Raw genomic sequence first — 23,159 nt, forward strand, 5'->3', positions numbered from 1 at the left:
CACACACACACACACACACACACAATGTGATTCAGCAGAGCATGGCTTTGTCCCCAGAGTTTTCTCTATGTGCAAGTATTCAACCCAGACTCCCAGGATACCCAGTCTTTTCCTGAAGTTTATCTGCTTCTGTGTCCTGGAGACAAAAATCTCCTCAGAGGATCCCTTTCCCTTCTCAAAGGTCTATTTGGGTTCATTCTACTTGGATTCAGAACTCGGGTCTCACAAGAAGCCACTTTAAACATGATCAAATCTGTTCTTCCCTGCAGATAACAACTGCCCAACAATGAGCCAGCTCTATCGATGTGAGAATGTTTGGCTTCAGCTGCCAATGACTGACGGCCTTTAACTTTTCCTAGCCAGTCACAATCCACATTGTGGGTGCCTGTCGATGTGTCTGCCCTCATTATTCCTTGACATGCAACATCCCCCCTCCACTCTCCAACCATACACAGCCCCACAGAAAGCAAGCCTCAAATGGGAACAGCTGGAGGGTTTCAATGGGAAATGATGCCTCTTGTGCAAGTGGGGGTGGGGGGGAGGTGGAAAGAAAGGACAGAGAAAAGCAGGAGCTTTCAGAGAGTTTTGAATAAGCACATCTACTTTGGAATATACTTCAGAGAAACCACAGTGGAAATGGGCTGCCCACTGAAGTCTGTCCAGATAGAAAATCCCAGCCCTAATTCGAAAAGCAAGGCCTACTTAATAGCCTGTTGCCTTGTAAACTATCCTTAGTTCTTTAGCCTGTTCTTCCAAAACCAACCATCTTGTGTACATTTCATAGGTATACAAGGGCACAGATTTATTTTCTTTGTCTAATGCATACCTTACGGGTTTGGGTGGATCTCTAAGAATTATTTCCTGGAGTGCCTTCCAGATTTAAAACAGAATCTGATTTAAAAGAATAGTCCATAGAAAATGTTACCCCAGTATGGAAACAAAATTTGCACCAGCACACTATGAGGTTAAAAAGAAAATAGTATAATCAAGGAAATACAAAGGCTTTGGCATGGTTTTTACAATCAACAATGGTTAATTTTGATATGTAGTTGTGAACAACTGCAAAACACTTAAGTTTCAAACTCTTGCAAGCACTTTTAATTGGTTAGAATGAATTCTAGATGCACAAAAATGATTGGACTGTGAACAGCAGTACAAGTCTAGCTAAGAACAATTAACCTTTGCTGACCAAAAAAGAAACTTAGGATGCATGAAAATGTGTATAAAACATCTATAGAGTATTCTTGTCAAATATAAATGAAATTAACTTTATTATAGAAATCATTCTGGGAGATTTCTAGGGAAGACAAATACTTACATTTTGACATAAAACAAATTGGATTATATCGAAGACACAATCTACCTTTTTTATCTATCAACTTTTCTTTGAACTTCTCTCATATCCTTTTTTTCTTTTTTTTTTTTTTTTTTTGCACATAAACTTCATCTGTTAACAACCTTTGGGAACCCAACAGATATTTTTTTCTTACAAAAGTCTAGTGCGTATTGTTCCAGGTTTCATTATATGGGATGGAATGATACAAATTCAGAATGTCAGTCCATCACCTATGAACAGATTGGTAGAAGGATTCGATATATCTTGATAAAAACTCTTAAATTTGTGGCAGAACTCGTTGATCATGGCTTCCTTTTTTTTTTAACAGCTTCATGACCAACACAGATCAGAAACATCCATCTAGTCCACGTTGTTCTTTGTTTTTCATTATAACATACAAATGCTCATTTACAAATAATACACCAAAATGAATAAAAGTTTGGATACCAAAATGAAGATTTGTTCCAACTGATATAATGCCTTCTGCGTACAAAGGTCCATGGGTAGTCTTTTTTTTTCTCCAAGTGGTATGGTATGGTACAGGACACAGTTGTAATCCAGAAGCACTTCTCACAGCTGATCTTCCTTTATAAAATACTCCTAAAACATCCAAATGTTGTCCATATATAGTCATTGACTGAAGTAACACACTTGCTTTTCTTTTCTTTCTTTCTTCCTTTCTTTCTTCCTTTCTTTCTTTTCTTTCTTTCTTTCTTTTTTTTTTTTATTGTAATCGTGGCCAGTATTGAGACATATCAGGTTCACTTCCAGGAACTTGAACTGGGACTGACACTCCAGGAGAAATGAGGCCTAAAAAGGGAGAGAAAAAAATCCATATAAATCCATATACAGAAATGAACTTTGCTGGTTGGACATGCAACAATGTGGAATTTTTTTAATCTTCCAAAATATAAGATCATAGTGATTCCTAGTATTATATATGTATATATACACATATACAGGGATATAATATATATTTGTATAAGTGTGTATATATCCATATACATACATACACACATATATATATAAAACTATCTTTGAAGCATGTCACAAATCAACTGGTATTTCTCAAAAGAGGGCGAAAGTGTGGTTTGTCTTTCCAAATATTTGTGACGTAGGAAAGCAGCCATCCTATGCCACAGATTCAGAATTAGAAGACATTTGGAGAGGTCATTTAACTTAACCCTCATTTTACAGATGAGGGAACTGAGGACTGATGAGGTTAAGGGTCAAGGTCACATAAGTGGTGAATAGTAGAACAGGATTTCACACCTAGGTCCTCCAAATACAAATCCCATGATAGTCCAACTCTGCCTTTGAAAAGCATTCTTTATAAAGAAGGACAGAAATGATCAGAATACATGGAAACACATACAGTAATCCCTGTCTGAGCACAAGTAGAGGCCTTAGCTGTGCTTCAGAGTCTGCCAGTGGAAGAGTCCTATTGATTTATTTTTTACTTTTCAATGAATTGTTTTAGTATCAGGTAGACACAAGGAAGGGAGACCAATGCCAACCAAGGTGATTAAATTCAGTATTGTCCAGGCTTAGAGACTACGATAAACCTATAAGTGTGACAAAGCTACCCAAAGGGATATGAAGTTGGGTCTGGGAATTAATTAGAGCAGGGATCTGGCAGTACCAGAAAGAGAAGGGTCATTCCATCTGATGATTAAACAGTGGGATGAGAAGGACGGGCTACTCACCTGTTGAAGTGGTACCAGAAGTGCCCATTGGCTGACTGTTCATGTGTGTCTGCATGTGCGGAGGGGTGTAAGTATCATAACTCCTCCCATTCACTGACGGACTGGTGGGCAACATGCAAGAGTAAGAGGAGGTCTGGCTGGGGACAGGGGGCTGTTAGGAAAAAGGAAAGGACAGTTACAGAGAAATGCCCCCATAGTACAGCTGCACCCATTTTTTAAAGTGAATGTCATTTCTGATTTTTCAACAGGATTATTGATTTAAAGCTGTCGGGGCCTAAGAGGTCACTTCATCCAATGCTTTTTTTTTAAAGGGGTAAGGAAACTAAAACCCAATGAAAGTAAAGGACTTGTCCAAAGTCACACAAGCTAATTAGTCAAGGGCAGAATTCAACCCCAGGTTTTCTGACTCCAGATCTGTTGCTTCTTTTTGCACTGGGCCAACACAGTGGAACCCTATGAAAGATTCGCAGTAGATGATTGTGTTTATCAAAGGAAGCCTTTATGTAGCATATTTAAATACTAGAAATACAGTAGGGTTTCAAACCAACCAACATTCATTGAACAGCTGCTGTGTGTCAGGCATAGATGGCTATGGTCAGCATTTCATTACCTTTAACCATGGCGGTGTCTATAAAGGCACCAGACATCCAAATGAAAACTGAAAAATCTGGACAACCGACTTGTTCTGGCAATCATAATCTTTGGAATTTAGCTATTTGGAATTCTGCAGATCACTAAAAAAAAGTCTACAATTTTTATTTTATCTTGGAAATGTAGAGTCCTATTGATATAAGCAAAATATGTAGCCTGCAGATTTTTTGAGCCTCTGTGATGATAGGAATGAATTTTTCACCATGCCTATAAAACACAAAATAATCAACTTTGGAGGTCCATCATCCTCCCTACACACACACACACACAAATGTACCACCACCACCACCACCAGTAGTAACAATAGCTTGCTCCATCTCACCCTAAAGTGAGGGCTAAGAAAAAGGCTGCATAAAAGAGGCTAGGGAATGTACTTGATATTACTCATCACAGCCAATTAAATATTTCTTGAGTAGCACAACAATGTCAGTGGGGTCAGGGTAGAGGCAGTTTAGTCATTAGGAAGTCCCAAGAAATAACAGGAACACAAATTTCTCTGCTGAAGTTCCCATCTTTGTGGAGCTGTGTAAATAAAATCATTGTGGGTACACCATAATGGTTAATAAGTGTGCTAATGAAAAGGAAGACAGTTATTCCTAACTAATTAAAAAGTGCCCTAACTCTACACCTCAAGGCTCCTAGGTGTGAATAATAAAAATTAATAATAATCACACCTTGAGTGTATATCACACTTTTTCTTGTTCTCAGAGATCTGTCTGTCCCATGTATCATCCCCCTCTTTTATTCTTCCAGCAACCCTGATGTTACTCCTGTTTTGAGTCAAATTATATAAGATTCAGTATAGCTTTATTAAAGCAGGAGAATTATTCTGCTAGTGTCAGGTTCAAAGACTCAAAAGGCCTGGATCTAGGGCCCATCAGCCATTCATTCCATCATGCAACATACTGGCAGTCATTACCACTAGGTAGGCTGGCTTCTGGAAAATTTCATGGCAAAGATGGCAAAAAATCAAGCTTTGTGTTGTTAATCCCCTAATTTGTGTCACTTGGACCACCAGCCATTCATAACCCAATGCAATCAAAATAAATATTTGAACACTCCCCTGATTGTATCACCAAAATGTAGTTACTTCGATTCTATTTCTTCAATCCTATAATTGTGTCGGCTATGAAGCATACACCTTACAGAGACATACACGTGGCCATTCTTTAAAAGAATACTAGCAATTTCATGGGAAACAATCCTTATTAACCTAGATCTGTCTAATGGGGACGTTTTTTGGTTGTTCAATCATTTTAGTTATATCTGACTCTTTGCGACCGCGTTTGGAGTTTTCTTGGCAAAGATACATTTCCTCCTCCAGCTCATTTTATAGATGAGGAAACTGAGGCAAACAGAGTTAAGTGACTTGCCCAGGGTCACACAGTGAGTAAGTGTCTAAGGCCAGATTTGAACTCTGGTCTTCCTGATTCCAGGCCTAGCACTTTATCTCACTGAACCACCTAGCTGCCCCTTTCTGATGGTTGAGAACAACTAGTACAACTGGCTCCCAAATTTACCTGTCTGACCTCTCTTAGCGCTACTCCTCTAATTATTCAAAATAGGAGGCCTGAGCAAATGTATGGGAATATAGAAAGCAGAATTGCAATGAGGAAGATTGATTTTTCACCCCCGTGGGCTAGAATCAGTTACTGGGATGAAAAAGATGAAGCTGGCATATTTTTACAGAACTAGATCTGCCTCGAACAATAACCACAGCTGGCGGGTGGTGAGTGGTTCATTCATACCAGGCAAGGTACTACCAGGCTAGAGCAAATCCCTACATACTCCTGTTTCCTTAGTCCAGGGGTAGGGCCCTCTAGGCCTTCAAGTGTGGCCCTTTGAGTCCAAGTTTTACAGAACCGTCAAAGGGCCACACTTGAGAACCTAGAGGGCTACATGTAGCCTCGAGGCCGAAGGTTCCCCACACCTGCCTTAGTCTATAAAAGGACAAGCACATTTCTTCATTTTCACTTCAATGAGTTCCTTCAATTTCTCCTATTATGGGGAGATGCAAAAAGGAGGTGAGCTTGTCCACCAGTTTAAACCTATTCCTCCATGTAAATATAAAGAAATCTTTTTTTTCCTCTCATTAAATAAAATCTAGGTATGAAACGTCCCCTGAATTTCCTCAGTGTTCTAAGTTCTGATGCAGAGAGACAACTATAAATACATACCAACCCACAAGTCAATCTAGCTACCATAAAAATCGTCATTTTATATGCCTCACATCTAATCAACCCCTTTCATTTTACAGACGAAAAGAAATGAGGATCAGAGAGGTTAAATGGTTTTCCCAAGGTCCCAGATTTCAAGCTGGAGGAGACTTTAGAGATGGTATAGCCTGACCCCTCCATTCACTCTACAGATGAGGAAACTGAGGCCCACAGAAACTGTGACCAGTTACAGCATCTCTAAATCACCAAACATCACTCACCCCTGAGTCCCTTCCACAACTTTCAGGCTGTGTCTACAAAGCACAAGCATGGTGGCCTTCATGATTAGTCTGACTGGTCCGAGTCAGTTGTTTTTCTTTTTTAACATAGGGGAGCGGGAAGCGTCTATGAGAATAGGTTTTGTGGTTTTCTTTTAACTGGGTGATTTTTCTTGAAACACATGATCAGTGTCCTCACAACCTGAGCATTCTCCCTTATTGCTCCGCTCTTCTTTCTGGGTCACTTACTGAACAGGCACCACCATATTCCCACTTACTTGCATAGGCAGGTTGTTTGCCATCGTGAAGCTGGGCATGGGAGGCAAAGCACTGTATGTATTTGTTAGGGCTGTGTCCGTCCGACCCAACATAGAGCCTGATGTGAAGGAGGAGACTGCAGAACAGAAAAAACAAAAACAAAGCAATTGGCCTGGAATGCCACACTTTTGATGGTCACACCCTGGACCCAATGGACAGACTGAAAAAACAAATGCATCGTCTCAAAATTACCAGGAGTGGTGGGTTGTGGGATTGGCTGATAGACGCTGGTACTGAAACTACTGCTGATAGGTATGTGACTGGGTGTGTTGCTAGCCTGCCTTCTCTGGTTCCTCAGTTTTTCTTCCCTTCTCCACTTTGCTCTTCGATTAGAAAACCATACCTGGAAGTGGGAAAGAGGGAATGAACATCCTTCAAGTAAAAAAAAAAAAGAAAAGAAAAGAAAAGCCATCTCCTCCCCCCCCCTGCACCTTTCACCCCAGTTCCCAGCACCTCCCCCACTATCTATAGCCAGTGAAACCTCTTGGGACAGCAAAGTTTTTAGGACTGTGCAGCTGGTAAACTGGGGTCCGTTGTAATTTATATAAACAAATAGTGGTAGTTAGCAGCACCTTTGTCTTTTGAAAAGCCAAATATAGGAATCACAAAGCGTTTAATTACCCAATCCCTAGTGTACCTGTATTCTTGCTTCAGGTAGGTCTATTTTGGCAGCTAGTCTTTCTCTAGCAAACACATCTGGGTAATGGGTTCTTTCAAACTCTGGAAGAACAAGTGAATATTTCAAGATCAATGCCAGGGCTGCCCAAAATCAGTCAGCCTAGATCTGAACCTTGAACGCCTCTCTCCTCTCCACCCTGACTGTCCTACCTCCCACCACTGTCCTTGGAAATGCTATGATTAAATACTTGGAAGGACTTTCCCACCAAAATTAAGTTAAACTCTCATTAAAATGACACTCGAAGACTGAGAAGCCAGGCTAGCCAAAATCATCTCTTATAGGAAGATTTACAGTCTTTGAACTCCCAGCATACTGGGGAAAACAGAATATTCAGAATTTTTTAAACTATTCTACATGAGGGGGTCCTGGTTAAATTTAGTACCCTGTATTTCAAATGTGTCAGTGCCTTCGATCTACAATTTTTCTGCTTTGAAAAACTCCATCACCTTTCTCCAGAGCTTCAATTTGCTCCTGGGTAAAGGATGTCCTATTTCTTTGCAATTTTCGCTTCAGCTGAAGTCTCATTTGGGCTTCATCTGAATCTTCTCCATTTGAGCTGATGGAATTAGTGTTCTCCCCCCCTCCTTCCTGTTGCTGGCAGCCATCTGGAACGACAACAACAACAAAAAAAAATAGGACATTAAGAAAAAATCAGAGTAACTCAGATTCCTAAAGGCTCCTATGGTCCAGCCTCAGACTCCATCAGCAGGGTTTTCTGACAGCCTCCCTGAAACATTCCCAAGAAATCTGTCCCCTCCAATGAAGGGGATCTCAGTGAACTGGCCTTTTATCTTCTTCCATTTTAACCAAGAGAAAAAAATGGAAAGGCATTCTCAAGAATACCATGCCTTTGTAGAACAAAACAGACAGCAAAGTAGTTTCAAATGAAAGTCATCTTTTTTTTTTCAAAGAAGCTTTGCCCAGATGCCTCACCACCAGGCTCCCTTTCCCTGTGGAATTTATTTACCTATGGCTACATTAAAAATAAGTGACGTTCAGCATTTCAGATTATCCATAATCAGTAATTCCGAGCTAATCAATTAGATGTTGATAGGTTTGCAGAAAATGCTATTAAGAAACCAAACCAAGCTTGTAATCTTTTTTAAAAAATATTTATCCAGTTTTTATTTGAATTCTGCACAGTCAATTTCATTTTAAAGGTTGTGAATTTGGAAGTGCTTGCTTTGTTCTCTAGTTTTATTCAACTATTGTATGAGTGTGTATTGCCTTGACACCTATTACTGAGCACAGCTGTAATTATATCATCACCAAGAACAGGCTATAATTGCTGAAAATGGAATTTTATATTTAGATAAAAGGACTGTCCATTCTTTGTAATGTGTTGCACCAGAGAAAAGTAAGATTTCTTTTAAAATTTCAACGTGTAATTTTAAAAAAGAAATAGTCGAGAGTTCACTAACTGGCTAAATATGCTACCCCACAGCTGAGCCCCTTGGCATGTCATTTAAGTGGTACATTTTTAATTAGGGCATTTCCACCACTTTTAATGTAATTTCTATCATTAAACAAGGGAAAGTTTTTTTTTATTATTATTGTTTTTGCCACCACCCCCCCACCTTGTGCTGTTGGACAGTGAGTTGTATATGTACTTGGATTAGTTGGCTGTGGGTGCCTGGGATGCCCCTCAGCCCAATGGTAACTCCAGGGAGGGAGAAAATGGATACTGAAGGTAGGGAGGGTGGAGGGGGACTCCCCAGAAGGACCCCCATCCCCCAGCCCTGCTTTGCTTTCTCCTTCTTTGTCCCTAGCTCCCCTTCGAGGACACTAAAGGAGGCCTCCTCCTCCCCCTAGCCCTAGTTCCTGAAGTCTGGGGCTGCTGCTTGGGACAACTTCTGCTCAGGGGCTGGGGGGCCAGGGGGCCCAGAGGACTAGTGGGGTGGGAATCGACTTTTCCTGGAATATCATTTATAACCAGGGACAATAGGCAGTGCGTTCAAAGCGATGGGGCAATTGTGACAGGATCTAGTGGGATCCTTTCAGGCGCTCTGAAATGTTTTAAAACCCCAACTTTCTCCCCCATTTAAACAGGCGGATTCATCGGCACTGGTCACCATATGGGCCTCGGGAGATCTATTGAGATGACCACCAACACTTGAATAGCTCAGGGCTGCTTTTCACCGGCGCACAAAGCCCGGGGAGTAAGGGAAACTATTAAACTCCTGGGGCAGGAGCGTTGGCAAACTTTCGTGGGCAGAATTTGGAGGCCACAATGAGAGGGGACAACAAAAGGATTCTCTTGAGGCGTGCAGCGGGCCACATTGTGTTACAAGCAGCCCAGTCAACAGACTTTTCAGTGAAGTATGTTAACCTCTCTGCTCTACTATCATTAATCACTGTCCCCTGGGCTGGGCTCCTCAATGCTATTTAGGGGGCTCGCCTTTCTATAGGGAGGGGGAAGAAGGGAAGGGGGAGGGAGAGAAGAGGTGGAGGAAAGGAGAGGAGGAGAGACAGAGACAGAAAGAGAGAGAGAGAGAGAGAGAGAGAGAGAGAGAGAGAGAGACAGAGACAGAGAGAGAGAGACAGAGAGAGAGAGACAGAGAGAGAGAGAAACTTGTGAATAGAGCATCTCTCTGAACATCTCCAGAGCCTGAGCTGTTTACTGCAAGAAACAAAAGGGATGGGGGTGGAGGGAACTACTTAGCTAAGATTAGATAAGCTTCAACTCCTGCATTAGGACACAAGTGTCTGTTTTTATTTACTGCCCAAAGTTAGCGTGACTTTTTAAGTGGTTTTCAGGGCAAGAATTCAAGTGTCCCCTTTTTTTCTAATTACGAAGAGAGAGCAGAGGAGAGGGCTATGGAAAGGAGAAGAGAAAGAAGAAAGAGAAGAGAAAAAGAGAAAAGGAGAAGGGATAGGAAGGAATAGGGAAGAGAAGAGGAAATGGGGGTGGGGGAAGAGAAGAAACAGAAGAGAAATATTACAAGTAGCCTATTAGTCTCTGTATAATTTCCTCTTTCTGAACCAGAAAGAGAAGTTTGCAAACAACATTTTCCCAAATGTAAAAAGTTGTTGAATATTCTGATTGGGATGAGTGGGATGGGGTCCCTCCCTCAAATCCCCTCATGAAATTCTGGGGCTGGAAGCAAATGTGGAAATGAAAGAAGACCTAAGATCTGGGTCCTGGGAGAGTGAGGTGGAGTGGAGAAAGAAGACCTTTTCCTTAGTACATTTATTCCTGCCTGGTTCTCCAAGAAGTTTTTCCTTCTTGCCCTTACTGGGACTTTAACCTTTCTTAAATTGAACTTAAATCTTTCTCTTTATTTGACTTTTACTTTCCTAATTTGAAATACCATTTTAAGGAAAAGAGTATCTGTTTCTCTGTCTCTCCTTTCTCTTTCCTATTCCCATCTTCATTTCTCCAACCAAGGTTAAGCTAACATTAACCAGAGTCTACAGTGTCTTAGAGTTTAAATGTATATCCAGCTGTTCTTGGGCAAGAAGGGATGACAAATTGGGAGATGGGAAATTTTTAAGACTAATTTATTTTTTCTTTTTTTAAAGAAAAGAATGTGAGCAACACCAAGGAAACCCCGCCATCCTTTTTTGGGGGGGAGGTGTTGATTTTTTTCTTCCTAGTCGCTTACTACTTCCCAAGGTTCTGAACCATGAGTATTTATCTGTTCCATTATTTATTTATTCTCTTTTAGGTCCACTTGACTTCCAGTATTTACAATTGTTTGAAATTTGGAGAGTGGTTGTTTATCTACTTTTCACTTTTCCTTTACTTTTTTTTTTAAGTCCGTGTGACCCTTTTAAAGTCTATTTACAGAAAGACTATCAAAAGTTCCCTCTCAAATTTCAAATGAAAAGACCCTTCAGAAGCTGCCAATGAAGGGCCTTCATTTGTAGCATCCTGCATCCTATTATGCCTATAGCTAGACCTTCAAACTCTCATAGTGGAGGAAGAGGAGGAAGAGGAGAAGAAGAAGAAGAAGAAGAAGAAGAAGAAGAAGAAGAAGAAGAAGAAGAAGAAGAAGAAGAAGAAGAAGAAGAAGAAGAAGAAGAAGAAGAAGAAGAAGAAGAAGAAGAAGAAAGAAGAAGAAGAAGAAGAAGAAGAAGAAGAAGAAGAGGAAGAAGAGGAAGAAGAGGAAGAAGAGGAAGAGGAAGAGGAAGAGGAAGAGGAAGGAGGAGGAGGAGGAGGAGGAGGAGGAGAAGGAGAAGGAGAAGGAGAAGGAGAAGGAGAAGGAGAAGGAGAAGGAGAAGGAGAAGGAGAAGGAGAAGGAGAAGGAGAAGGAGAAGGAGAAGGAGGAGAAGGAGAAGGAGAAGATCATCCCTGAGTTTCTTAGTGTCTTAATCAGTGAGGTGGAAAACAAGCAAAAAAAAAAAAAAGATAGCAAACCAATCTCGGCACCTTTCAGCTACGGAACGCGGATCAAAACATTGCAGCATCTGTTGAAAGAGAAAGTGTCTAAATCCTATCGAGGGCTTGGGAATTATAAAGTCGGGAGTGGGGGGGGAGGGGTTGGCAGAGATAAGAACAAGTGCCTCAGTGATCCCTAAAACCGCTAAATCACTGGAGAATTTCTGCCCGATAGACTTGTCTCTTTTTGTTCTGCCAGTCTGTGTCGTCATTATTTTAGTCACTGACGCATGGCGTTTATCAGATTGAAACCATATTTGGCCCCCTCTGAGACCTAACCTCGCCTTATGCGGCGGCAGCAGTGGACTCTTCAAACCCAGTAATATAGTCGGACCAAGGGGGGAGAGGGTAGGAGGAGGGAAGGAGGAGCTAGGGAAGTGGGCGGGTAAGGATAGCGGTTCGGTCATCTGCACCAGCAAGCAAAACTATTCCCCTAGAAGTCCGATCTGATTTCTACTTCTAGGCACTTCTGGGCGGGTCCTTGGGGTCCCAGCTGTAGCTGCTGCCCCTGGTCCCGCGCCTGCGCGTGTGTGGGAGCGTACACATTCTGCAGGTTGGCGGAAAAGTGTGGACTACCTGAAACAGCTCTCTGACTTCGGCCCCCCACCCCCACCTTCAATTCCCACCCTTCTCCTGCCGCCCCCAGTCCAACTTTTCTCTTCTTGGGGATCCTACGAGGCCCGTTAGCCACTGAGTCCCTGCTATGTCCTTCTTCCCCTTAGGTGTCCAGGAGTCAGAAAGGAATCTGGGCTGGTCCCGTCCATAATCCATGACTTAGCACATAGTAAGCATTCAATAAATGTATTTTAATTCGTTCGTCTTAGTTCTGAGTTTGGCCCAATCGTCACCTTTTAACACTAGCTCGCCTGGAAAGAAATGTCTACTGTTCTTCGGGTCTCTTTCCCAGGCCAGATTTCTATATGGCGGCCCAAAGCTGAGCCCTACTAACAAGTAAATCCCTGGGCTACTGGTGCTTGCAACCCACAAATAGGCGGCAGACTAGTAATGGAGGAGAGAAAATCGGGTACGTTCCTGCAAAGGGGGGAGGTTACATCTTTTAGGCAAAGTGCATCCTCTCCCAGGATGGATAGGTGGGGGTATGGCGGTGGGAGGGAGCGGGGTGTCCCCAGGGAGTTTCCAAATACCGGGGCAGGGTGAAGGAAGAAGGGGGTGAGGCGACTTGCCTTGAGAGGAACCAGGACTCCTCCCTCTATATGTGTGTGTCTGGTCCGGGAACACCTGAGTGTGTCCCGAATGTTTGTCAGTGGGTATGTTGGAGGGTGTGTGCCAGAGGGACAGAGCGAGGGAAGTGGGGAAGCGAAGAGTGGTGAGAAAGAGACAAAGTGGTAGATGGAAAAATGAATCGACAGAGATGTGGAGGGGGGAGGGGGAGCAGAGCTAGGGGGATGGGGAGAGAGACAGAAAGAGGAAGAGAAGATCGAAAAAAGAAGGGAAGGGGAGAGAAGGGAAGAAAGAGGAGGCAAGGAAGGAGGAGAGGAAAAGGGAGGGGAAGGTTGGCAGGGGAGGGGAATGGAGGAGGGAAGGGAAACGAGGGGAAGAAGAAAGGGAAGGAGAAGAGAAGAGAAAGAGAGAGAAAGAAAGGGAAGGGAGGGGAAAGGAAGAGAGGGAAAGAAAGGGAAAGAAAGGGAAGGGAGGGGAAGGAAAAGGAAAGGGAAAGTGAGGGGAAGGGAGAGGAGGGGGGAAAAGGAAAGGGAAGGGGAAGGGATGGGAAGGCGGAGGGGGGGAAGGAAAGGGAAGGGAGGGCAAGAGAGGGAAAGGAAGGGAAGGAAAAGGAAGGAAAGGAAGAGAAAAGAAAAAGGGGAGGGAGGGGAAGAGGAGAGCAGACAGACTAAGACAAAACGGAAGCGGAAAGAATAAGACAAACCGGGAGAGGAGAAGAGAGAAAAGCAGGACGCTGATTGTGATTTAGGTGTTTAACAGAGGGAAAAGTTAGAGAAATCTCCCAAGCACCTATATAGGCAGGCGGAGGTGGATGACGGACTGAGCTGAAAGCTAGAGGCTCTGGGGGAAGCTGCTGTCCTTCCTGTTCTTTCTCCTACGTCCCTACTTTGGAACAGAGCGGCCTCTCCTGGCCGCGCAGACCAGGCGGGGCAGCATCTAGGGGTCCCGCGGGTTCGAATCTCGGGCTGGAGGTGGGGGGCAGAGGGAGCCGGGGTGAGCATTGCCAACCCTCCTGGGGGTGAATGGAGTCAAGTAGAGACCTAGCCCATCTTTAAGGCCTTCCGATCCTCCCGAGGAAAAAAAAGTGAAAGCTCGCTTCCTATCTTTGCAGTGTCCTTCCTATATTGTCTTCTGCTCTTAAAGCTGACACGTCTAATTGGCAAGCGGCGCCACAGCGTGTCCAGGGGTCTCCTGTGGAACATTTCTACAGCTGTCTCCTTCAACTAGACGCTTATTCATGTCGCCTTAATGAGAAACAAAACGCTCTCTAATGAGCAATTACATAGCGACAGGATTGTTCCCATAACAAATTCTTCCGAGTGACAGAAGCATCCTTTGTAGCAGATATTTCGCATACTGTTACTGATTTTCTCGTTCCCTTTCCGCGTCCCTCGGGGGGCGGAGGCACCCCCAAAGCGGCTCGTGGGACAACCAGCTTGGCCAGCTCCCCGGAGGGCGCCACTCCCCTGCCTAGCCAGCCCAGGTCAGCTCAGCCTCCCCTGACCTAGAGCCCCCCGGGCTTAATCATGCTCCCGGGAGTGCGACGCCACGTCCCATTATCCCACATATTATCTCCCTGTCACAGGGACAACAAATCCCGATTAATCTTCGGAAGAAAACAGTTTTCTATTTTTGGCCAAACTAACTCACTTCACCTAAGAGGGGTGGGGTAGTGGAGAGAGGACGGGAGAGATCCTCCCAATCTGGGCCTCTCCCACTTTTTTCCTCCTGGGCTCGGACTAGGTGCTTCCTTCTCTCCCTGCTCCTCTGCCCCACTCAGCAAAGGTCAGTGCCTCCACTAAACCCTCTTTTCCCCAAAAGGTCAGGCTCCAATTGGCCAGTAGAGGCCTTCCAGCAATCTATCCTCAGACCCAAGTGGGTCTCCACCACTATTTTCCCTCTCTAGGAAAAGGATAAGAAAAGCAGTCACGGGGTGAGTGGATGGGGTGGGGGTGGGAGGGTAGGGTATGAGAGAGAACGCGATAGGTTGGGCCTGAAAGGTGTGGAACTGGTGTTCTTTTTGACTAAAGGAAAACAGATTCACACTCCCTACTTCCCCACTGGCTCCTGAATCCCGCAACTCCCAAACCGCATCTCCCTCCGCATCTTTCCATATGCTCCCTACTCACAGTCACATAATTTGTCAATTACTGTAAAAAGCAAAATGATACAATTATGTTTACCTCACAGTCTGTCAGTATGTTAACTTGTCACACTCCTACAGCAAGGGGGCTCTCGATGCATTTTAATGGAAAATTTAAATAGAGAACCACGTGGTTCTCTTACACGCACACTCACATGAACTCTCTCTCTCTCTCTCTCTCTCTCTCTCTCTCTCTCTCTCTCTCTCTCTCTCTCTCTTCTTCTTCTCTCAAGCTGACCCAACAGATCCCGCTCCTGTAGCCCACTCCTTCCTTTCCCCTAGAGGCAAGTCTTCCATAAGCACCCGCCTTCCAGCCCTTCGCTCCAAGTCGTCCCATTTTGCCAGGAGCAGCTCTGGAGCCGAGCTCTGTCCTGGCCTCTTGCCTGCCTTAGCTCTGCTCAGGGACGTCCGCTTTCTTTCTGCGACGGTTCCTTCTACCCGGCTCAAAAAAACGGGTTAGGGGAGATCAAGGTAGAAGGAACCAGGCTGGGTACAAGGAGAGCGAGAGTTCCGAGTGTGTGCTTTACCTGGTGTAGGTTGCCCTGGTACAGAGGTCCCCGGATACCACCCTGGGCGGGTGCCCCAGCTTCCTGTCTGCCCGTTCAGCATTCTTAGTTTATCATACATGCCGTCTGCGCCCATCTGTTGCTTTTCGCTAGCCAGGTTGCGTAGAACTCTGTTTATTGATGATACCTGTGAACGGAACCAAAAGCAGATCCCAGGGAAGTGTCTTTTAAAAACAACTACGACACCAACACAAACGTAAGCTCATTTTAAAATAACCAGCCCCACCACTTTGCCTTAAAATACATTATCATTCGTTCACTGCTCTGCCTCCTCTTTTCCCTAGACCCCATGACAGTGGAAAGATTAATACTGAACATCATGGAGAGAAAAACATCACCATTGCTATCAACTAGGGATGCTCCTGGGTAAGCAGAAAATAGAGGACATTCTATTTTAATATTTTACATGGCATTAGCAAAATTTGCCATGTTTCAAGATTCTCTGGGGAAAAGTTCAAATTTGGAATTTTCTTTGGTTTTCTTTTGTTGTGGTGGTTGGTTTCTGTCCCCCCCCCCCCCAGTGGTTGGGAGGGGGCAATTTGTGAAAGGTTTGGGCAAATAGGTCTGGAATTCTCTCTCCCAGCCTATCTTCACCAAGACTCACCCCCACCTTCCACACCCAAATAAAAAATGGGGATATTTTTCTTTTTTGTTTTCCGTTTTTTTGGTTTTTTTTTTTTTGTAATGGTGCTGGTGAAAATAAATTGCACTCTCAATCTCCTGGGCTCCCCAGTCATCATTACCTGGCAGCATACAAATCACATGAACTCCCTACACTCCAATAATTTTAGAACAGGACAAAAGAAACTGTATCTGCCTCACAATGACTCAGGTGCCCAGAGACACGGGAGGGATCCAGAGAGCTGGACAAAGGGGAGGGGAGAAGAAGGAGAAGAGGAAGGAGGAGGAGGAGGAGGAGGAGGAGGAAGAGGAGGAGGAGGAGGAGGAGGAGAAAGAAGAAGGAGGAGAACAAGAACAAGAAGGAGGAGGAGAAAAATGAGAAGGAGAAGGAGGAAGAGGACGAAGAAGAAGATAAAAGGGAAAAGATGGGAAGAGAAGGGGAAAGAAGGGAAGGGGAAAGATGGGAAGGGGAATGAAGGGAAGGAAAGAGGAGAAGGGAAGAGGAGAAGGGAAAGGGAGAAAGGAAAGAGAAAAGAAGGGAACAAGGAGGGGAGGGGAGGAGAGGAGAGGGGGGAGAGAGAGAGAGGGAGAGAGAGAGAGAGAGAGAGAGAGAGAGAGAGAGAGAGAGAGAGAGAGAGAGAGAGAGAGAGAGAGAAGGTCGAGATTTAAAAGGGATTAGGAGGGAAGTAAGAGGGAAAAGGAAAGAAGGAAGGATGAAAGGAAGGAGGGAGAGAAGGAAGAAGAAAGGAAGGAAGAAGGGACGGAAGGGAGGGAGAGAGACGCGAAGAATGCCAAGGTGTTGCTTGGGTATTCTCATGAACTTACGCTGGGTATGTTGTCGTTGGTACAGACCCCCTCTGACAGTAATCTGTCTCGGATTTCCCAAGCAAAGATGGATGGGCACTCTCGCTTATACTGGGCTATTTTGCTGACAACTTCGGGAGTCGCTACCCTGGGTTTGCTACCTCCGATGGCTCTGGGCCTTATGGAGCCGGTCTCGTAATACCTGCCCAGAATCTTACTCACACATCCATTGGATACCTGCATAGGGGAAGCGGACAGAAAACCACATTATTAATAATTTCAAGACAAAAATAAAATTGTTTAAGTATGCATTAAACAAGGACAAGCTTACGTTTTGATTGTCCAGCACTTGGACTTTTGCATCTGCATGGGTCTATAACACAAAAATATACCTTCAATGGTATGAGAACTTACTTTAGAGAGGTTTTTTTTTCTTAAAATTACATTTGTGGCCCCTAAACACTACAAATGTGATGATACTTTAAAACATCTGAAATTTTTTAAAAAACCAATTTTAAAAGGTTCTTCAAAAACAAAAACAAAACTATCCTATTCATCCCTGCCTGAAGATGAACAAAAACTAAATTAATCGTCTTTGACTGAGTTTACTTACAATCAATGTTTGTTTTGTAATGGCAAAAAGGGAAAATAAACTGAAAATTGATTATTGTGGTTTCCATACTGAACGTGCCCAGGAGAGATAACGAGATCGGGGGCCAAGCAGCTTGGTCTTTATAATTTAATAAATCTATATTTCGTAAATAATAAGTAAAGTCAAGGGCACACAGGGATCTCGGAATCCGAAGTGAATTGAGAGAACAACTGAAATGATGTCAGTTTATATAATTCCGTTTATTACATTTCACTAATTGTAACGAGAATAAATCCTTCTACCAAATGAAAATAGATGGAATATTAAAAAATAAGTAAAGGTTTTTTAAAGCAGATGAATAATTGTATGTAACTGACCCAGGTTGAAAAGGTAGTCGGGGAAGGGTGGGTGAGGGAGACAGGAGGAGGTGGGGGCAGGGTGGGGTACGGGGAGCAGGGGCAGGGGTCCGTAATTAAAGCTTTTACGGTAAAAGATGGAGAGAATGCGTTCAGAGCGGTGGCCTTTGGAAGCAAGTGGGGAGGCGTAGCCGAGGATCACCTGCAGAATTCGGGAAATGTCACACGGCCGGGCCCCGCTGTGAGCTAGTTCCACGATCTTCTGGCGGGTGGAATCCGGCAGTGGCCGCCCGTTGACAAATACACCACCGAGCTGATTCACTCCACTGTGACCTAGGAGAAAGAAAGCAGAGAAAGAAAGAGGGACAGGGACAAGGAAGGGCAGAAAGGAAGAGGAGAGAGGGAGGAAGGGAGGGAGAGAGGAAGGAAAGGGGAGGACAACAAAAAAAAATAGCATCCTCAGCTACCTGCGGATTCATGACAACCTCAACCATCAGGTTGCTGCTATTGATTAAGGACGACAGAAAAATGCATTCTTCCATCACATCCAGCACAGCCATGCATCCAATTGCAAATACCTCAGTCCTATCAAACCTTCCTTTGCAGCTTCGTCTGGGCTCTCAGGAATACAATTCCCATTTATCACTGGTATGTTTTAGCCCAGAAAGTCGGAGATAGTCAAAGGAACAAGTTTGAACGTTCTGCCCACTTCACTCTCCCCTCAGACCTCGAAATCCCAAGCACAGATAAACATCCTTGACGATTTTTCTCGAGATTCTGATCCCTAATTTCAAAATTGGATGGTCCATCCATCTCTGGATTCCTGAAGACTGAGCACTCCATATAACAATGACAAAATAATAAACTCCCCTCGGATCCTCCCTGTCTAGAAATTTTGAGTCAATAAAATTCAACATAATATTACAAAAGTGTGAGGGAAGGTCACATTTCCTTTTTCATATAGAGAGAAAACGAGAGAAGAGAAAAGAAGACAGGAAAAGAGAGAAGAGAAGAGCAGAGGAGAGGAGAGGAGTACATTTTTTTTCCAGACTACCACCTTCTGTCTCTAACCTGGGCACCAAACCTACAGCCACCGAGCGGCCATTCTTTCTCAGCTCCTACCCTGCAGCCGAGACACAGGATCAAAACTGTAACTGACCACCAAGGGCAGAGTTGTTCAGGTCTCTAGCTCTCCACCAACCCACACCCCAAAAGGTGCGAGAACCGAAAGGTGTCCAGGGACTGAGGAATTGCTTGGTTTGTAGCTAATACTTCAGCTGCTGCTGCTGAGGTGCCCATCGCTACAGCTGTCCCAAAAGCAGAGGACAGAAAGAAAAGAATCAAAAAGAGAAAAAGAAAGGAAAGAAAAGGGAAATTTTTCCACGAAAAGTACCCTACCCCCTCCTTTTAGCTACCCCCTTACAGCCCAATAATACGCACACATCCCCTTCTTTCTCCGTTCTGCAGCCTAAACTTCACTTTCTGATTTGGAGAAATGTGGTGGCTTCCTAACTCCTGCACTTATTCCCCAGGAAACCCTCGGCGCCCCAAAACAGCAAATCGCATTTGCAGCCTCCTTAAAATCTCCAACCTGGAGCCCCGAATCTACAGAGAAGCCCTCCTAGGAGAAGCTCTGACTGTCTCTCTTCTTCTCTCCTCTCCTCTGCTCTCCTCTCCTGCTCTCCTCTCCTCTCTTTGGAGCCTCCTGATAAATGGACTCCAGGAGCCTGGGCTTCTTAGCAATAAATAAGCTCTAAATATAGAAGAGGGGGGAAAATATGATGAGCCTCTCTGACATTTGTCTTTAAAATAAAACTAGCTGCACGTCAAGTTTGAGCTTAATTTCTGGAAATAGGCGGAAGTCGCTCCGGATCATGCATGGAAGGCTAATTGAAAAGATCAGTCGGAGCACTTGTGGCAGACCTGTCACTTTATGACAGTGCTCCGCTCCTGGAAATTGCATCGTCACGACAAATAGTACCATGATAAAACGACCCTTTCTGTCCCTATTTGGATATCACTCAGACGAGATGGGACTCTACTGGTTTCGCCTTCCAGGGGAGCCGCTTTCTAAGGGTAGCCACGGGCTCTGCGCGGACATAACCGAGGGGGTGCGCTCGCCACTCACTCGATGCGAAGTGACATACAGTTTGGGTGTTTGAACGTCGAGCCAGTCGGGCCCAGCGCTAGAGCAATCTGCAATATTACAGCCAGCCCAGGCCTAGACAGGAACATTAGATTTTGGCTTTGCTGCCCCCACACCCCCTTCCTGGCTATTCTCTGCTCCCAGCACTCATTATCTAAGGAGGGCGCTCGCTAAACCCTTCTCGGGGTGTTGGGACCTTGGTCCCCGGTACAACACAACTCTCCCCACCCCCCGCCCCGCGAAAATGAGAGATAAAGAAGTAGCATGAGAAAAAGAAAGGAGAGGGAGGGGAGGGCAGGGGAGGGAGGGAGGGGGGGGGAGAGAGAGAGAGAGAGAGAGAGAGAGAGAGAGAGAGAGAGAGAGAACCCAAGGCAAGTATATAGAGAACGATGCCACTTCTTCCTGGAGAGGCCACCCCATCGTCTCCCCCAAAGTGATCCACTGTACTCGAGGTGCTATCCCAGGATGGGTCCTGGGAAGTCTGTGGGGCCAGAGCGCCTCTGCCAGCTTCGAAATAGCATCGAAGAAAGCCGGGCTCCAAGTTCCCCTGAAGAGGTTAAGCCTTAATCATTGTATCATTTCCCTGGGGAGGAGTGTAGTTCTCTCCCAGTGGCGATGATTATGCGCCTTGTATTCTATTGCGAGGCATCTAATAGGAAAACATATGGTGTCAATTTGGCGGCTCCGTGCCTAGCACACACCCAGGAGCGAGGCGCACAAAGCCCGGTCGGCCCGCCCGCGACCCCGCGGCCAAGTCGGGGCTGCGCCCGGTCGCGCCCAGGAGGCCCCAGCGGCGCGGGGCGAGCTGACACTGGGGCCGTGCGAAGGCATCTGCTATTAACATAAACTCTCCTCGCCACATCAAGGCCAAGAGCAGCCAAAAACAGGGGAAGGGAGGGAAGGAATAAGAGGGAGAAGGCGCGGATGGAGGAAGAAAGTGAGGCGTCTCTGAACCCAAGCACAAGTGCCTCCCCGGCTCCGGTCCCATCTTCCGCCCAATCCCCAACACGACCCTCCCAAACCCCAGCACTACCCACCCGAATCCCAGGCACCAGGTAATCTGCGCGCCTAGGTCCTCCTCAGCGACTGGGGCCTCTCCTTGCCCCTTATCTACAACTCCCTCCCACGGGCCTCGGCAGCCTTGAAACTCTACCAAGGGAGACTCACAGCTCGGGGGAGAAGAAAAAAGAGGATGGAGTAGAAGGTCCTCTGAACAGAACCCGGACCAGAGCTGAAGGGAAACTTGCTGGGGAAGTTCACAGGCCTGTTCAAGACTCTGGGCAGAACGGATCAGGGTGGGGCAAAAGGCAGGAGAGAGAAAGGTGGGCTCTTGACACAGTTTCTCAGACTCTCCTCTAGTCCGTTAGCTCAGCTGTCCTGAACCTAGAGCCGTAGGTTATCCCATTCTGGATCTATTCTGAGCATGGCCTGAGGGTAGTTTGGACTGCCGATTCAGGGGCGCTCGGTTCCTGGCACGGCTTTCTCTACAGACACTTGCCGGGCGTTTACAACGGGAAATCGAGTCCCCTAAACTTCCCTCCCATTGAAGCAAAAGGGCCTGGAAGCGAAGGAAGAGAAGATTTGGGTGTGGAGAACCCTCCCTGAGTTTATGGTACATCTGGGAATCTAATACAGGTGATACTGAGACCCCAACAACCCTCGCCCGGCGCCTAACTTGTCCACACTGAAATACAGAAAACTGCCCCTTTTCTAAAACCAGAAAACCTTCCTCACTTGATCTCCCATGAGGGTTAGTCACTACCCCCAGTATTACGTCTTTCCTCCTGGTCCACTCGGGCCAGGGGAGCCAACTGCCCCCTGTGAAAGAGTTGAGGAGCTTCACTGCTCCGTGTAACCCCTGTGTGAGGTCTGAAATGCCCCCTTTCCCTTCCTTTGCAAATCTCCTGGGATTGCCCGAGGATGACACCAAGCCCAGAGGTTGAGGAAAGTTCCAGTGTGGCACCCCAGAGTCTCCCCTCTCTTCCTGCAACCTGGAGAAGCCTGCCCCAATCCGCCCAGCCCCATTCAGTCTGGATCTTACGACTGGGTAGGGTCAGTAGAGAAGTGGTTTTCAAATGAGTGTGAGGGCCAGTTCGTTAGCAGATAATAGTTTCAGCGAACCTTGGACAGCAGTTTTTGACTGCCCAGGCTGTTTTCCCAGACGCTGAGATTGCGCCTTCCAAAAACAAACAAACCCAAACAAAACAAAACCAAAAAACCCTACGAACCAACAACCCCACCACCATCATCACCACCAAAAACGAAATGCTAATCTCCAACCAGTAGTAGTGAGTCGGCAGCAGGGGCCCAGCAGCCCACAGGCCGGTCTGGTCAGGATCCTTCAGGCCTTCTACTTCTTTTTACCACCACCCGGGTCCTACGCTTCCCTCCAATCCGGATCCCCTAAGCTCCCGAGGAGGTTCCCGAGGTCCGCAAAGAAAGACCAGAAACACTTACTGTTCTGCATGGTGGCTTGAGGCAGCGGGATCCCACGTGGCTCGGATATAGGTCTCTATTAGCAATAAAACAAGCATTAATCAGGAGTTGCAAGGCTCAGGGCAGGCCCAGCTTAGCGCTAATGGAAACACGTCTTGCAGAAAGCTGGAGATACAGCCTCTCCTAATAAATTTATAGCTATGACCACATGGGGAAAAATGAAGTTCATCAACATAGACTCTCCAGTTCAAGCAAACTTTGCCCCCTTCATTTTTGTTTTCTTAGAAATAAAATCATCCCAATCTTTCTCAGTTCTTCAGAGCATTTAACCCTTTGGTCAGTTGGCATCACGAATCTGGTTTTAGGGGTTTTTATGGAGCTTTCTGCATGAGCAATTTATCTTCTCCCTTCTCCCCACCTTCTTCTGATCTTTTTCAAACCTCAAAACAAGGACTCCTTCCCTCCCCAAACTTGCCTGAGATCTGGGATGACTGTCCTCGCTTACAATGTGAGGACTTACACATCTGCACGTCCCTAGTTAAAGTCTTCCCCCTATGGCAAAGAGGAAAGAAAAAACAAGCGTATTTCAAAGTGTCATTGAGCCAGGTTCTCAAAGGTCTACCTCACAGAGACAAGCTAAAGCCTAAGGTGCGACTGAAGCATTTGCAAAACAACCATCCAGCAATGAAACCCCAAACCCAAGTTCTTCCCTCTCCCCCTCCGCACCCCCCCCCCACAAAGGTCTTAGGACTGAATAAAAGACTCCTTCTAAAAAGGAGTTAGAGAGTCAGAAATTACTTTTAAAATT

At 45.4% G+C, this 23,159-nt stretch overlaps 1 protein-coding gene across 1 annotated transcript; it reads right to left on the reverse strand.

Annotated features, from left to right (window-relative positions):
- Positions 1 to 2,060: 2,060 nt before the first annotated feature.
- On the reverse strand, positions 2,061 to 22,382 carry PAX6 (paired box 6). The gene is given in 12 exon segments (XM_036763963.1): positions 2,061 to 2,146; positions 3,043 to 3,193; positions 6,406 to 6,521; positions 6,638 to 6,788; positions 7,083 to 7,165; positions 7,571 to 7,729; positions 15,358 to 15,523; positions 16,843 to 17,058; positions 17,153 to 17,194; positions 17,899 to 17,961; positions 17,963 to 18,102; positions 22,373 to 22,382. Coding segments are annotated over 12 exon segments (1,383 nt in total).
- Between the last annotated feature and the right edge of the window lie 777 nt (positions 22,383 to 23,159).

Source organism: Trichosurus vulpecula, chromosome 6 (assembly GCF_011100635.1).
Source record: "Trichosurus vulpecula isolate mTriVul1 chromosome 6, mTriVul1.pri, whole genome shotgun sequence".
Classification (NCBI taxonomy): domain Eukaryota; kingdom Metazoa; phylum Chordata; class Mammalia; order Diprotodontia; family Phalangeridae; genus Trichosurus; species Trichosurus vulpecula.